General features: G+C 44.2%; 1 protein-coding gene across 2 annotated transcripts in view; it reads right to left on the bottom strand.

Moving 5' to 3' along the window:
- Positions 1-15,719, bottom strand: part of FBLN1 (fibulin 1) — a 68,267-nt gene that overhangs the window by 15,874 nt on the left and 36,674 nt on the right. Inside the window, exons 9-15 of one of the 2 annotated variants that reach the window (XM_070755264.1) lie at positions 14,585-14,728; positions 13,225-13,353; positions 11,057-11,182; positions 9,555-9,674; positions 4,434-4,565; positions 2,224-2,347; positions 421-870 (exon numbers count right to left, since the gene is read on the bottom strand). In XM_070755264.1, the coding sequence (XP_070611365.1) occupies positions 516-870; positions 2,224-2,347; positions 4,434-4,565; positions 9,555-9,674; positions 11,057-11,182; positions 13,225-13,353; positions 14,585-14,728 (1,130 nt within the window). In that variant the 3' untranslated portion in view covers positions 421-515. Of the gene's footprint in view, positions 1-420; positions 871-2,223; positions 2,348-4,433; positions 4,566-9,554; positions 9,675-11,056; positions 11,183-13,224; positions 13,354-14,584; positions 14,729-15,719 lie in introns of those variants that run through there. The other variant, XM_070755263.1, reaches the window with a different exon arrangement.

The following is a 15,719-nucleotide window of genomic DNA, read 5'->3' on the forward strand; positions in this document are numbered from 1 at the left end:
GCTGCAGCAATGGAGGGCGAGGGGGACAGTCAGACTGCCCCTCCACCGAGCGACATCTTCCATCCTCCCTGCACAAGTAAGACCACCTCTGTCCACCCCGCTTGCTCATTCCATGACATCATATCTGTGTAGAAGTGGGTGAGGAGGAGGGAGGATCTCGCTCCACGGAGGGATGCTCTGTCTTCTCCCCTCGCCCTCCAAGTAGCAGCCGATTCGTCCTGCACATGCACAGGAAGGCGAAGGGGGTGCGTGCACATGCTCCTTCTCCCACCGGAGCGTTCCAGTAGGGCCGCCAATGGCTGCCCTTTACTGCATGGAGACCTCTTTAAAAAGTGGAGAAAGAAAGTAACCTGACATAGTACGGAGCATTAAAGGAAAACACAGATCAGGCTGAATGAAAACAAAAAGGCCAACACAGCATGCAGGACCACTCTGCCATCCAAACTTTATTAAAAGATGCTTTTTTAAAAAAGGTAGTAACTGATTAGGCCCAGGCAAAGTCAGCATGCAAGGGGTCAAAGTTGAGCCGTGACAAAGACCCGCAGCTCGGCTAGGGAGGTGCTGACCCTTCCGTGGCGGGTGACCTGCATCTGAATCCTCAGGTGGAGGTCTCGGGGCTCCGGGATGGGCCGCTGCAAAGAGACGACGCCCCTGTAGCCGTCCACCTTCCTCACTGCGAAAAAGCCGCCCTCGTTCCCGCTCAGGATGGTGAAGTGGAGGTGATCCCCGGAAATGACATTGGACGGGCCCATGCGGAAAATGTCAAGGGGACCCTGCATGTTGGTTGGGAAAGAGAGGTGGTAGGAAGTGATTCTCAAGGGCAGCTGCTGGCATTCCGTCAGGGCAGGGCAGGGCAGGCGCTCACAACGGCTGCAAGACAAGGGGAGGGGGGGAGAAGAAGGGGTAGGGGTTAGTAACCGTTTGGCCGGAAGGAGAAAAGATGCAAGGGGAGCGGGACTCCCACATCCCCCGAGGCCTGGAGCAGAGCAGGCAAAGGGTCCTAACCCATGCATTTCATGCAGAAGGTAGCAACTTCAAACCACGGTTTAAGAGCAGCCCAATAAACCATGCAAGCACCTGGCTAGTCTTGGAAATCCTTGAGCATGCTCAGTTCGGCTAGCCTGGGAAGCTAACCAACAATTATTGCAATGCGCTCTACATGGGGCTACCCTAGAAAAGTGTTCGGAGGCTTCAACTAGCCCAAAACGCGGCCGCGCGAGCTGTTGTGGGTATACCCACATCACACCAACATTCCGCGAGCTGCACTGGCTTCCAACTGGTCTCCAGTCACAATTCAAGGTGTTGGTTATCCCCTATAAAGCCCTACATGGCTTAGGGCCAGGCTATCTTCAGGACCATCTCCTACCATATAGCTCCCAGTGACCGATTAGAACCTACTGGGTTGCCCTTCTCCAGGTCCTGTCAACTAAGCAATGTCGGCAGGTCCCATCAACTAAGCAATCTCGACTAAGCAATGTTGGGGGAGGGCCTTCTCTGTGGCGGCACCGGCTCTCTGGAACCAACTACCTCCCTGAGATCCGTACTGCCCCCACCCTGGTCCAGAGTGACCATCACAGTCTAAATTTCTGGCTAAAGGGCCAGACTATTTACAGGACCATCTCCTGCCGCGTACTTCCCAAAGACCAATAAGAGCTTACAGAGTTGGCCTCCTCCGGGTCCCGTTGACTAAGCAATGCAGGTTGGCGGGACCATGGGGAAGGGCCTTCTCTGTGGCTGCCCCAGCTCTATGGAATCAACTTCACCCCCGATATCCGTACTACTCCTACCCTGCTGGCCTTTCACAAAGCTACAAAGATCCGGCTTTGTCGACAGGCCTGGGGGCCATAAATTCACAGCTTGATGGCCAACTGTAGGAATGGTGTGTATGGACATGAGTGCGATTTTATAACAACTTGTTGTTGTTATAAACATGAGTGTGATTTTTATAACAACTTTTAAATGGTGTTTTTTTTTTAGTTTGTTATGTTTTAATTTTAGCTAACTGTTTGACTTCTTTTACTGTATTTATTTTTATTGTACTTATATTGTTGTTGTAAGCCGCCCTGAGTCTTTCAGGATTGGGCGGCATAGAAGTCGAATAAATAATAAATAAATAAGTAAGTAAATAGATTGAAAGAAAGTCCCTTGGACGGGCAGTTTCTTGGTCAAGTTGCTGTTGCCACCATCCTCAAACAACTGGAGGGAATGTAGAGGGGTACTTACGTATCTCCAGATTTGCGATAATTCTCCGGACACTCCAGAGAAAGGCAGCGGAATCCTCCCTGAATATTAAAGCAGGTCTGGTTGTGTGAACAGGTATGTGTTTCAGTAAGACATTCGTCGATATCTAGGAATGGGAGAAAGAATCGCAAAGAGCAGGAAAGAGAAGTTAACGCGGGTGCTCGGCAAGAAACTGTTGATATTACAGGCTGCGTACCGGTCATGGCAGAGTTGCTGGAAAAAAAGTGTAGAGGCCCAAGGACAGTACTTTGAAGAATTTTAAGTGATTATGCAAATCTGCTCAATAAATTACTTTTAAAAAATAATAATTGCATTATTTTTGGAACGCACCCTGTACAGCAGCCAACTGTGATTGGGGGATCCATTTACATTCCTGTATCAGAGTTTATAATTGTCTGGGGTTTTAGATTTAGATTTTATGTTTGGGTTTCTTACGTTTAGTATCTTGTATTTGATTTTATCTCGTACACTGCCCTAATTCCGCTGGAGAAGGGTAGACTAAAAATCCAAATAAAATAAAATAAAATAATAAATAGAATAAATAGAATAAATAGAATAAATAGAATAAATAAAATAAATAAAATAAAATAAATAAAATAAATAAAATAAATAAAATAAATAAAATAAATAAAATAAATAAAATAAATAAAATAAATAAAATAAATAAATAAAATAAATAAAATAAATAAAATAAATAAAATAAATAAAATAAATAAAATAAATAGAATAAATAAAATAAATAAAATAAAATAAATAAAATAAATAAAATAAATAAAATAAATAAAATAAATAAAATAAATAAAATAAATAAAATAAATAAAATAAATAAAATAAATAAAATAAATAAAATAAATAAAATAAATAAATAAAATATAAAGTATAAAGTATAAAATATAAAATATAAAATATAAAATATAAAATAAAATAATAAATAAAATAATAAAATAAAACAAAATATGAAATAATATAAAATATAAAATATATAATAAAATGAAATAAAAGACAGACAGACAGGCAAACAAACAAACAAACTTTGGATCTGGAAGATCAGTGGTTTTTCAGCTTTGCTGGCCCAAAGGAACATGAATATGTGTTTATTTTTCAAATTCGAGCGCTCTCTCAGAATTCAGGTTTTCTGGCTGAATGGAGTTCTAGCAGGATTTGCAAGGGTGTTTTTCCCTTTACTCAGCAGAGGGCGCTGTGGCACTGATTCCTTTCTACTGATGGAGCAAAAGTGATCTCTAGCAATCCCTGGCATTTGGCAAAAAAATTGGCTACTTTGGTGCCCCAGAAAAGGGTTGAGGCCTTGGGGGTGGAGAAAAGTGCAGTAAAATCCCCAACCTTTTGTAAAGGAACTTAGAAAAAGCCTCTTGACTCAGTTACATTGCAGTATCAAAACAACCACGATGGTGCAGCCTTATTGATTAAATCAAAATAAATATGCTGCCCCAATGTAAGCATTGCTATTTGCTTACAAATCATATACAATTCCCCTATATTATATTTTTAACACATACCCTAACAGGGGTGGGCAGTGAAGGGCTGCAAGAAAATTTTACTACCACAATGTGGGTGTGGCTTATTTTGTGGGTGTGGCTTGCCAGCCATGTGACTGGGCTGCGCGAGGACTCCTGGGAGGGGTGGGGTGGGCAGGGCCAACCAGGAGTGAGATTTGGGGGTTTCCTGATCTGCTCTGAATCTTAGCTAGAGGTTCTCCCCAACCCCTGCGAGCCCCCAGCAGCCCACTCCTGCTAGCAAATAGAAACGTGTAAAAGGATGCAATAAGGGTAGTAGATGCTTGGAACAAACTTCCAGCAGACGCGGTTGGTCAATCCACAGTCACCAAATTTACACATGCCTGGGATAAACATATATCCATCCTAAGATAAAATACAGGAAAGAGTATAAGGGCAGACTAGATGGACCACGAGGTCTTTGTCTGCCGTCAGTCTTCTATATTTCTGTAAAGAATGCATTAAATAAATAAATATATACTGCAATGGTACAGGGCCATGATGGCGAACCTATGGTGGAGCCATATCAGAGGTCACACGAGACTTTGCCCTGTGTCAGTTTCAGTGCGCCCGCTGATTTTCGGCCTTGGAAAAGGCCGTTTCGCCCGCCAGTCGCTTCAGGGAAATTTTAAAAAAGCAATTAAAATTGCCTTTGCATCCTGAATTTCTGAGACTCACCCTGACAGTTCCGTGCGTTGGGGGCCAGCTTGTAACCCAAAGGAGGGCAGGTGCACTGAAAACTGCCCGCCACATTGATGCACCGATAAGCACAGATGTGTCCCCCCGTTGGTAAAGCACATTCATCAATATCTGAAAATCAAAAATAGAAAGAAGGCTTAGCGGTAGATCCCAATGGTGGTTTTTAAAGCCACCCAGTTCTAGAATAGAATAGAATAGAATTCTTTATTGGCCAAGTGTGACTGGACACACAATGAATTTGTCTTGGTGCACATAAAAGATAAGATACATTTGTCAAGAGTCATGTGGTATAACACTTAATGATTGTCATTAAGCAATGAAGAAACAATATTATCTGCCCCAATTGAAACATCTCCCCCTGCGTATGTAGTTTTTTGTGCATGATACGATTGTATGTATGTTTTCATATATTGGGGTTTCTTGGTTTTTTTTAGAATTTTTAAATGTATTATTGTTATTTTAGATTCTATTAGATTTGTCATTATATATTGTTTTTATCATTGCTGTAAGTAGCCCCGAGTCTACGGAGAGGGGCGGCATACAAATCTAAATAATAATAATAATAATAATAATAATAATAATAATAATAATAATAATAATAATAATCTTAGGATAAAAGCAACAAGTTAAAGTCGTACAGTCCTAAGTGGAAGGAAAAGGGTGATAGGAATGATGAGAAAAACTAGTAGAATAGAAGTGCAGATTTAGTAGAAAGTCTGACAGTGTTGAGGGAATTATTTGTTTAGTAGAGTGATGGAGTTCGGGGAAAAACTGTTCTTGTGTCTAGTTGTCTTGGTGTGCAGTGCTCTGTAGCGACATTTTGAGGGTAGGAGTTGAAACAATTTGTGTCCAGGATGTGAGGGGTCAGTAAATATTTTCACAGCCCTCTTTTTGACTCGTGCAGTATGGCTTGCAAACTCTTTCATTGTTACTTTCTGCTAAGAATGTTTTACAAGCTCTAAGTCTTTGCAGATTTTTTTTCATTGCTCTAACTTGCTCCAAATGCTTCTTTCCAGCCTTAACCAGGTCCTAAGGATGTTCCCAGCTCTGACCCGCTTGCAAGCTCTTTCATTGTTACTCTCCGTGAACAATGTTTTCCAAACCCTCTTTGTAGGGTTTTTTAATTGTTCTACTTGCTCCAAATGCTTCTTTCCAGTCCTAACCAGATGCTAACGATGTTCCCAGCTCTTATCACTTGCAAGTTCTTTCATTGTTATTCTCTGTGAACAATGTTTTCCAAACCCTGTCTTTGAAGGATTTTTTAATTGTTCTACTTGCTCCAAATGCTTCTTTCCAGTCCTAACCAGGTCCTAATGATGTTCCCAGCTCTTATCACTTGCAAGCTCTTTCATTGTTATTCTCTGTGAACAATGTTTTCCAAACCCTGTCTTTGAAGGATTTTTTAATTGTTCTACTTGCTCCAAATGCTTCTTTCCAGTCCTAACCAGGTCCTAATGATGTTCCCAGCTCTTATCACTTGCAAGCTCTTTCATTGTTATTCTCTGTGAACAATGTTTTCCAAACCCTGTCTTTGAAGGATTTTTTAATTGTTCTACTTGCTACAAATGCTTCTTTCCAGTCCTAACCAGGTCCTAATGATGTTTCCAGCTCTTATCACTTGCAAGCTCTTTCATTGTTATTCTCTGTGAACAATGTTTTCCAAACCCTGTCTTTGAAGGATTTTTTAATTGTTCTACTTGCTCCAAATGTTTCTTTCTAGCCCTAACCAGGTGCTAACAATGTTCCCAGCTCTTATCGTTTGCAAGCTCTTTCATTGTTACTCTCTGCTAAGAATGTTTTTCAAGCCCTGTCTTTGCAGGGGTTTTTTCATTTCTCTAACTTGCTCCAAATGCTTCTTTCTAGCCCTAACCAGGTGCTAGCAATGTTCCCAGCTCTTACCAGCTTGCAAGCTCTTTCACTGTTACTCTCCGTGAACAATGTTTTCCAAACCCTGTCTTCGTAGGTTTTTTTTTATTGTTATACTTGCTCCAAATGTTTCTTTCCAGCCCTAGCCAGGTGCTAACGATGTTTCCAGCTCTTACTGTCTTGCAAGCTCTTTCATTGTTACTCTCTCCAAATAAGTTTTTTTTAAAGCCCTAACCAGGGGATAAAATAATGTGCTGAAACTGACCACTAAGGACGCTAGCCAGATGAATACCTGGTGGGCACATCCTTTCCCCTATTTTCCTCCCTAAAACGTAAGGTGTGTCTTATACTCTGAAAAATACGGTAATTTGGTGGCCTGGGTAGCTAGAACCTGCAGCGACCCAGGCCTGCTATGTCCAAGAACTAGGTTCTTTCAGTGGCACCATCCTCTGTTTTAGCACTGTGCATGCACAAAGCACACACAAAACGCATGACGCGCTACTGAGCAAACTGATTGATAAGTCTGAAATCAACTATCTAAACCAGTGTTTCCCAACCTTGGTAACTTGAAGATATTTGGACTTCAACTCCCAGAATTCCCCAGCCAGCATTCGCTGGCTGAGGAATTCTGGGAGTTGAAGTCCAGATATCTTCAAGTTGCCAAGGTTGGGAAACACTGGTCTAAACCGTGACTATCATATTTGGTGGCTATGTCCGGAAGCAAAAAAAAAATTGGTCTAGGATTCAAAACGGGTTGAAAGAAATGTCAAATTATCAATTTATTTATTTATTTATTTATTTATTACTTAGATTTGTATGCCGCCCCTCTCCGAAGACTCGGGGCGGCTCACAACACGTGGAAACAAATCATAAATAATCTGACAATTTAAAATATTAAAGATTTAAAAAAGACCCCATATACTAACAGACATACACACAAGCATACCATACATAAATTAGACATGCCCAGGGGAAGATGTTTCAGTTCCCCCATGCCTGACGGCAAAGGTGGGTTTTAAGGAGTTTACGGAAGGCAGGAAGAGTAGGGGCAGTTCTAATCTCCGGGGGGAGTTGGTTCCAGAGGGCCGGTGCCGCCACAGAGAAGGCTCTTCCCCTGGGGCCCGCCAACCGACATTGTTTAGTTGACGGGACCCGGAGAAGGCCCACTCTGTGGGACCTAATCGGTCGCTGGGATTCGTGCGGCAGAAGGCGGTCTCAGAGATATTCTGGTCCAATGCCATAAAGGTCATAACCAACACTTTGAATTGTGACCGGAAACTGATCGGCAGCCAATGCAGACTGCGGAGTGATGGTGAAACATGGGCATATCTAGGTAAGCCCATGACTGCTCTCGCAGCTGCATTCTGCACGATCTGAAGTTTCCGAACACTTTTCAAAGGTAGCCCCACGTAGAGAGCATTACAGTAGTCGAACCTCGAGGTGATGAGGGCATGAATGACTGTGAGCAATGAGTCCCGGTCCAGATAGGGCCGCAACTGGTGCACCAGGCGAACCTGGGCAAACGCCCCCCTCGCCACAGCTGAGAGATGTTTTTCTAATGTGAGCTGTGGATCGAGGAGGACGCCCAAGTTGCGGACCCTCTCTGAGGGGGTCAATAATTCCCCCCCCAGGGTGATGGACGGACAGATGGAGTTGTCCTTGGGAGGCAAAACCCACAGCCACTCCGTCTTATCCGGGTTGAGCTTGAGTCTGTTGACACCCATCCAGGCCCCAACAGCCTCCAGGCACCGGCACATCACTTCCACCGCTTCGTTGACTGGGCATGGGGTGGAGATGTAAAGCTGGGTATCATCCGCATATTGATGATACCTCACCCCATGTCCTTGGATGATCTCGCCCAGCGGTTTCATGTAGATGTTGAATAGCAGGGGGGAGAGGACCGACCCCTGAGGTACCCCACAAGGGAGAAACCTAGGAGTCGACCTCTGGCCCCCCACTAACACCGACTGCGACCGGCCAGAGAGGTAGGAGGAGAACCACTGAATGGAAATGAAACCTGAAATGTATCTTTTGGGAATAATTGGAGGATAGCGTAGTAAGGAAGATTACTATTTGATAATGCCCATATTAACATCAGCAAGGTTGGTGTTTGCACAAACTTGGAAAAAGGAAAATATACCAAGAAAGGGTGATTAGGAAAATGCTAGATTGTGCTAAATTAAGCAAATTACCATACAGATTACAGAATAAACAAAATAAAGACTGCTGCACAGTTTGAGGGAAACTATACAGTTGGATAGAAAAGAAAAGAAAAGAATTGAACTAATGTCTAAGAAAAAGAATGAATCGTTGAAAACAAGAATTGCAACGTATTAAGCTGATTCACTTTGTATTTGTTTCATATTTGAAAGTTTGTTTGTATGTCTTGTTTTGTTTTTTTTATTAGATAAAGAAAGAAAAAAAGAAAAAAAGAAAGAAGGAAGGAAGGAGGGAAGGGAAGGAAGGAAAGGAAGGAAGGAAGGGAAGGAAGGAAGGAAGGAAAGGAAGGAAGGAGAGGGAGGGAAGGAAGGAAAGGAAGGAAGGAAGGAAGGAAGGAAGGGAAGGAAGGAAGGAAGGAAAGGAAGGAAGGAAAGGAAGGAAGGAGAGGGAGGGAAGGAGGGAAGGAAGGAAGGAGGGAAAGGAAGGAAGGAAGGAAGGAGAGGGAGGGAAGGAAAGGAAGAAAGGAAGGAATGAGGGAAGGAAGGAAAGAAAGAAAGAAAAAAAGAAAAAAGAAAGAAGGTAGGAAGGAAGGAAGGGAAGGAAGGAAAGGAAGGAAGGAAGGAAAGAAAGGAAGGAAGGAAGGAGAGGGAGGGAAGGAAGGGAAGGGAAGGAAGGAAAGGAAGGAAAGGAAGGAAGGAAGGAGAGGGAGGGAGGGAAGGAAGGAAGGAGGGAAAGGAAGGAAGGAAGGAAGGAAGGAGAGGGAGGGAAGGAAAGGAAGAAAGGAAGGAATGAGGGAAGGAAGGAAAGAAAGAAAGAAAAAAAGAAAAAAGAAAGAAGGTAGGAAGGAAGGAAGGAAGGGAAGGAAGGGAAGGAAGGAAAGGAAGGAAGGAAGGAGAGGGAGGGAAGGAAGGAAGGGAAGGGAAGGAAGGGAAGGAAGGAAAGAAAGGAAGGAGAGGGAGGGAGGGAAGGAAGGAAAGGAAGAAAGGAAGGAATGAGGGAAGGAAAGAAAGAAAGAAAGAAAGAAAGAAAGAAAGAAAGAAAGAAAGAAAGAGGCAGTCGATGATGGCAACTCACCTTCACAGTTGACCCCGTCGATGTCACTGAGCTGATAACCGCGACGGCAATAGCACTGGTAGGAGCCATAGACATTGGCACACTCCTGGCTGCAAGGGCTACTTTCACACTCATTTAAGTCTGAAATGCACAAATATGTATCAATACGAAACAAGATATCCTCCCGTTCATACCCTGCTTTGCTTCAAGAGCTGCCCTCAACTCGTCGATTTTATCCATGCATTAAATAAAATCATTTCACTGTGGTAAAGCTTATAGAAAAATAAGAGAATATTGGTTTGAATAGCAACAGCAATAGCACGGAGCCTTATATACCGCTTCACAGTACTTACTACCTAAGAACGCCTCTACTTACGAACCTTTCTAGAGAAGAACCGGGTGTTCAAGATTTTTTTTTTGCCTCTTCTCAAGAACCATTTTCCACTTACAAACCCGAGCCTCCGAAACTGTAACCGGAAAAGGCAGGGAGAAGCCTCTGTGGGGCCCCTCTCGAGGAATCTCGTGGGAGGAAACAGGGCCGGAAAAGGCAGGGAGAAGCCTCCGTGGGGCCTCTCTAAGAATCTCCTGGGAGGAAACAGGGCTGGAAAAGGCAGGGAGAAGCCTCCGTGGGGCCTCTCTAGGAATCTCGTGGGAGGAAACAGGGCCGGAAAAGGCAGGGAGAAGCCTCCGTGGGGCCTCTCTAGGAATCTCGTGGGAGGAAACAGGGCTGGAAAAGGCAGGGAGAAGCCTCCGTGGGGCCTCTCTAGGAATCTCGTGGGAGGAAACAGGGCCGGAAAAGGCAGGGAGAAGCCTCCGTGGGGCCTCTCTAAGAATCTCCTGGGAGGAAACAGGGCCGGAAAAGGCAGGGAGAAGCCTCCGTGGGGCCTCTCTAGGAATCTCGTGGGAGGAAACAGGGCCGGAAAAGCCAGGGAGAAGCCTCCGTGGGGCCTCTCTAAGAATCTCCTGGGAGGAAACAGGGCCGGAAAAGCCAGGGAGAACAACAACTGAGAGATTATTATCAAAGAAAATGAGGCCACCTGTGGTTGGGTGGGGCTGTAGTAATTAGTAATTATAAATAGCAGCCTGTGGGTTTGGCCATTGTGGAGGATTATCTGATCGTTGTGTTTCGTGACTGCTTTACTGACTTTGACCTTTTGTGTGCTGATTTTTCCCTGCTTTGAAACTAAACCAGAGCAAAGTGTGTTTCACTTTGTGAAAGAAGAAGGACTGTGAATTGCCTCACAGCTGCAAGCTAAATATCTCAGAACTGATAAGGGACTTGTACCAATTACCAGTTTGTTTGGAGACCAGTGCTCTTGGCTATACCAACAGAGGGATTGGTTTAAGTGAATTTTCATGATAAAGAACATTGTTTTGAATTTTCAAACGTGTGTGTGTGTCTGAAATTGTATCTGTGCATTTTTGGGAGGAGTCTACCAGAGAGCCCGACAGAACAACTACTGACGTAGCTAAATGTGTTCTCTCTCTTTTTCTCTCTCTCTCGTTGGTTCACAGCACCTTACCATCACATGATCTCCCGTCAGGCGAAAGTTTGAATCCCATTGCACAGCTACAATAATACGACCCAGCTGTATTTTCACACTTATGAGCACAGAGGCGACCAGGGTATCGGCGACATTCATTAACATCTGAGGAGAGGAATAAGTTAACATGGTCAACTTTTTTGTGTGTGTGCCTAGATAGCAAAACTAGGTGTCCTCAAATGTAATTTGGGAAAGCAAAAAAACGCCAAAATTTGGCAAAATCTCGCTTGCTTTCTGCTGCATAAATCCCCACAGCCGGTTAGGTCCCACAGAGTTGGCCTTCTCCAGGTCCCGTCAGACAATCTCATTGGGCGGAGCCTTCTCTGTGGGGGCCCCAGCTCTCTGGAATCAGCTTCCCCCAAAGATTCACACTGTCTCCCACCCTCCTTGCCTTCCGCAAGAGTGTGAAGACTCATTTATGTCACCAGGCTGGCGGAAATTAAATTAGACCTTGCCCCTCTGACCCATAAATGTGATGTATGGTGTGATTGGACTGTTTGACTGTGCTTTATATAGGGTTTTTAGTTGTACTTTTTTAATATATTAGGTCCCACAGAGTCGGCCTTCTCCGACTAAACAATGTCGTCTGGCGGGACCTAGGGGGAAGAGCCTTCTCTGTGGCGGCCCCGGCCCTCTGGAATAAACTCCCCCCAGGGATTCAAATTGCCCCCACCCTCCTTGCCTTCCTTAAGATGTTGAAGACCCATCTATACTGCTAGGCATGGGGGGGGAATAAATTCTCCCCTTACCTTTTCTGACTTAACATATGAGATTGGTGTGATTTTTTTAGAATTGCTAGTTTTTCATAATAATGGTTTTTTTTAATGTAGTTTATATTGGATTTGTATTCTATTGTATTTATTGTTGTTGTGAGCCGCTCTGGGTCCTCGGAGAGGGGCGGCAAACAAATCTAATAAATAATAATAATAATAATAATAATAATAATAATAATAACAACAACAACAACAACAATAATAATAATAAGTGTTGGGCGAACCGAACCTGCAAAGTTTGGGTTTGTACCGAACTTTGCGCGGGTCAGTATACCGACCCCGACCCCAACTTTTTGCAAAAGTTCGGCAAAAGTTCAGGTTCAGGAGAGCGCCAGGAAGCGGCGGCGACCAGCTATCACCTTCTGGAACAGCCGGGGCGCTTCCCAGCACTCTCCCGAACCCGAACCTTTGCCGAACTTCCGGGTTCGGCATTCGGGGGACTGCCAAGAAGCACCCTGACTGTTTCTGAAGTGACAGCTGGGCGGCGGCACTTCCCAGAACAGCCAGGGAGCTGTCCGCCGGTCAGGAGGTGAAAAAGAAGGTGAGGAATCCCACGAGGAGATTCCAGGGGCGGAGCTTTGACGTCACTGAGACGTCCTTCCTGGCTGGCTGAAACGGGGACTCCAGGAAGGACGTCTCAGTGACATCAAAGCTCTGCCCCTGGAATTCCCTCGTGGGATTCCCCACCTCCTTTTGCGCCTCCCGACCGGCCGACAGCTCCCCGGCTGTTCTGGGAAGCGCCGCCGCCCAGCTGTCATCTTCAGAAACAGCCGGGGCACTTCTCGGCGGTCTCCTGAACGCCAAACCCGGAAGTTCGGCAAAAGTTCGGGTTCAGGTTTGGGTGAGCACCGGGAAGCACCCCAACTGCCCCGGAAGGTGACAGCGGGGCGGCAGCGCTTCCTGGCGCTTTCCTGAGTGCCGAACTCAAAAGTTCGGCAAAAGTTCGAGTCAGGATTCGGGTGCTGAACCCAAACTTTTAAAAAAATTCGGGTGCCAAACCCGAACCCGGACTTCGTTGGGTCCGCCCAACACTAATAATAATAATAATAATAATAATAATAATAATAATAATTTATTATTATTATTACTATTACTACTACTACTACTACTACTACTACTATTATTATTATTATTTTAGATTGAATATATTTGTTCTAAATGCTTTGTTTTTTATACTTATTTTGTGCACTGCCCCGATTTTTCGGAGAAGGGTGCCATTCAAATCTAATAAATTGAATTGAATAAAATTGCTGCACATGCACAGCAATTGAATTGAACTGCAGATACATGCACATCTCCATTTCCGCCATCGGACCTCCGATCCCAGGCATACCGGCTGCAACCCACTACTGGTGACCCCCCCCTAGCTCTTACCTGTACAAGTTCTGCTGATCCCATCAAAGTAGTAGCCCAGCTGGCACTGACAACGGTAACTCCCCGCAGAGTTGATGCAGGTGTGACCCTCGCCACAAGGTTGGGGGGTCCCTAAACACTCGTCTACATCTTGGAAAGGGAAAAGAAAGGTTTGAAAAAGTTACGGGAGAGGAGGGTCATCAAGTGACGGGTACAAATTTGGACGATGATGGTGGTGGTGGTGGTGGTGATGATACCAAGAAAAGGAAGACCAACAGGGAGGGCGGGTAACCAAGTCAAAGTTCAATGGCTAATTCTGCATGGCGCTCATAGTTTTTCGTTCTTCCCAGCCCAGTGGAATGCTAGAAAGAAAGTACAGTGGTACCTCGAGATACGAGTCTAATTCGTTCCAGACCCGAGCTCATATGTCGATCAACTCGCATCTCGAACGAATGCCTTTAGACTTTGTTTTTCCGGGCCAAGATAACTTGAAGCATGGAATTCTTGCGCCACTTAGTGGAAGCTCGGCTCGTAGCCCGAATTTGAGCTCGGGTGTCGAACAGAAATTTTGCTCGCGTCTCGGCTCGTAACTTGGAATACTCGCATGTGGAGCAGCTCATATCTAGAGGTACCACTGTATAGATAGTCCTCAACGTATAACTGCTTATGTAACTGACTATTTGAAGTTACAACAGCCGTGAAAAAAGTGATTTATCGTTTTTAACTCTTACAGCCGTTGTGACAGACCCAATTACGGCATGTCTAATTTTTCAACTTTCAATTGCCAAACATAAAAGAACTTATCTTTTCTCTTATGTACACTGAGAGCATATACACCAAAGACAAATTCCTTGTGTGTCCATTCACACTTGGCCAATAAAGAATTCTATTCTGTTCTATTCTGAATAAATAGAATAAAGAATTATATTCTGTTCCATTCTGAATAAATAGAATAAAGAATTCTATTCTGTTCTATTCTGAATAAATAGAATAAAGAATTCTATTCTGTTCTATTCTGAATAAATAGAATAACGAATTCTATTCTGTTCTATTCTGAATAAAGAATTCTATTCTGTTCCATTCTGAATAAACAGAATAAAGAATTCTATTCTGTTCTATTCTGAATAAATAGAATAAAGAATTCTGTTCTGTTCCATTCTGAATAAATAGAATAAAGAATTCTATTCTATTCTGAATAAATAGAATAAAGAATTCTATTCTGTTCTATTCTATTCTTTTTTCTATTCTTTTTTCTCTTTTTTATTCTATTTTCTATTCTCTACTCTCTTCTCTCGAAGGATGTCAATAGAAGAGAAACAGAAGCAAAACATCACAATAAATGTGGACGGTGGAAATGAAACATGGCTATCTCGGTACTGACCCACGCATCTATTCTTCTCTTCGTTCAGGTGGTAGCCTCTTCCACAGTTTGGGACATTTCTCTGGCAGGCAAACGAGCCATCTGTGTTGACACAGGCCTGCCCCACAGGACAAGGAGCAGCAAGAGTCAAACACTCATTAATATCTGCAAAAACATGGCGGTGCATTGAAAAGGAAGAGGTGAGACCAAAGAAAGGAAGGAAATTCTACATTGCTTGCGAATGCAAAACACCTTCAGCGGGGATAACTTCGTAAGCGGAGCGGAGCTGGCAAATATGGTTCACAACTAGGATCAAAAAGCTCAAAACGTCTCCGGCAAACAAATAATAACAACATCCCTCCAGATGGCGGCTGGATTTTATGTGTGCTATTTACCCCACCAATCTGGAGTTTTTTGACCCTAGCTTGAGTAGACCCAGAGGTGGGTTGTTAAGGTATAACGGTGATGTGTGTTCGCCCCCGTGGCTCTGAGTGCTGGTGGAGTCCAGTGCAATTACACTACTGCACCTGGGCAGGTAGCAAAATGTCACGCGGATACATAGAGGTGCCCACGACCTTTGAAAAGTGTTCGGAAACTTCAGATCCTGCAGAACGCGGCCGCCAGAGCTATCGTGGGGCTTCCTAGATTAGCCCACATTTCTACAACACTCCGTGGCCTGCACTGGCTGCCGATCGGTTTCCGGTCACAATTCAAAGTGTTGGTAATGACCTTTAAAGCCTTTCATGACATTAGACCAGAATACCTCCGGGACCGCCTTCTACCGCACGAATTCCAGCGACGGGTCAGGTCCCACAGAGTTGGCCTTCTCTGGGTCCCGTTGACCAAACAATGTCATTTGGCGGGCCCCAGGGGAAGAGCCTTCTCTGTGGCGGCCCCGGCCCTCTGGAATCAACTCCCCCCGGAGATTAGAACAGCCCCCACCCTCCTTGTCTTTCGCAAGTTACTCAAGACCCACCTATATCGCCAGGCATGGGAGAATTAAGACATCTCCCCCAGGCTTTCTTATATTTTATGTTTGGTATGTATGTGTTGTATGGTTTTTAAATTGTTGGGGATTTTTAATGTAATTTTATTATTAGATTTGTTCCATTGCTATACTGTTTTTATTATTGTTGTGAGCCGCCCCGAGTCTTCG

This window comes from Erythrolamprus reginae, chromosome 6, assembly GCF_031021105.1.
Source record: "Erythrolamprus reginae isolate rEryReg1 chromosome 6, rEryReg1.hap1, whole genome shotgun sequence".
In the NCBI taxonomy this organism is placed as follows: domain Eukaryota; kingdom Metazoa; phylum Chordata; class Lepidosauria; order Squamata; family Dipsadidae; genus Erythrolamprus; species Erythrolamprus reginae.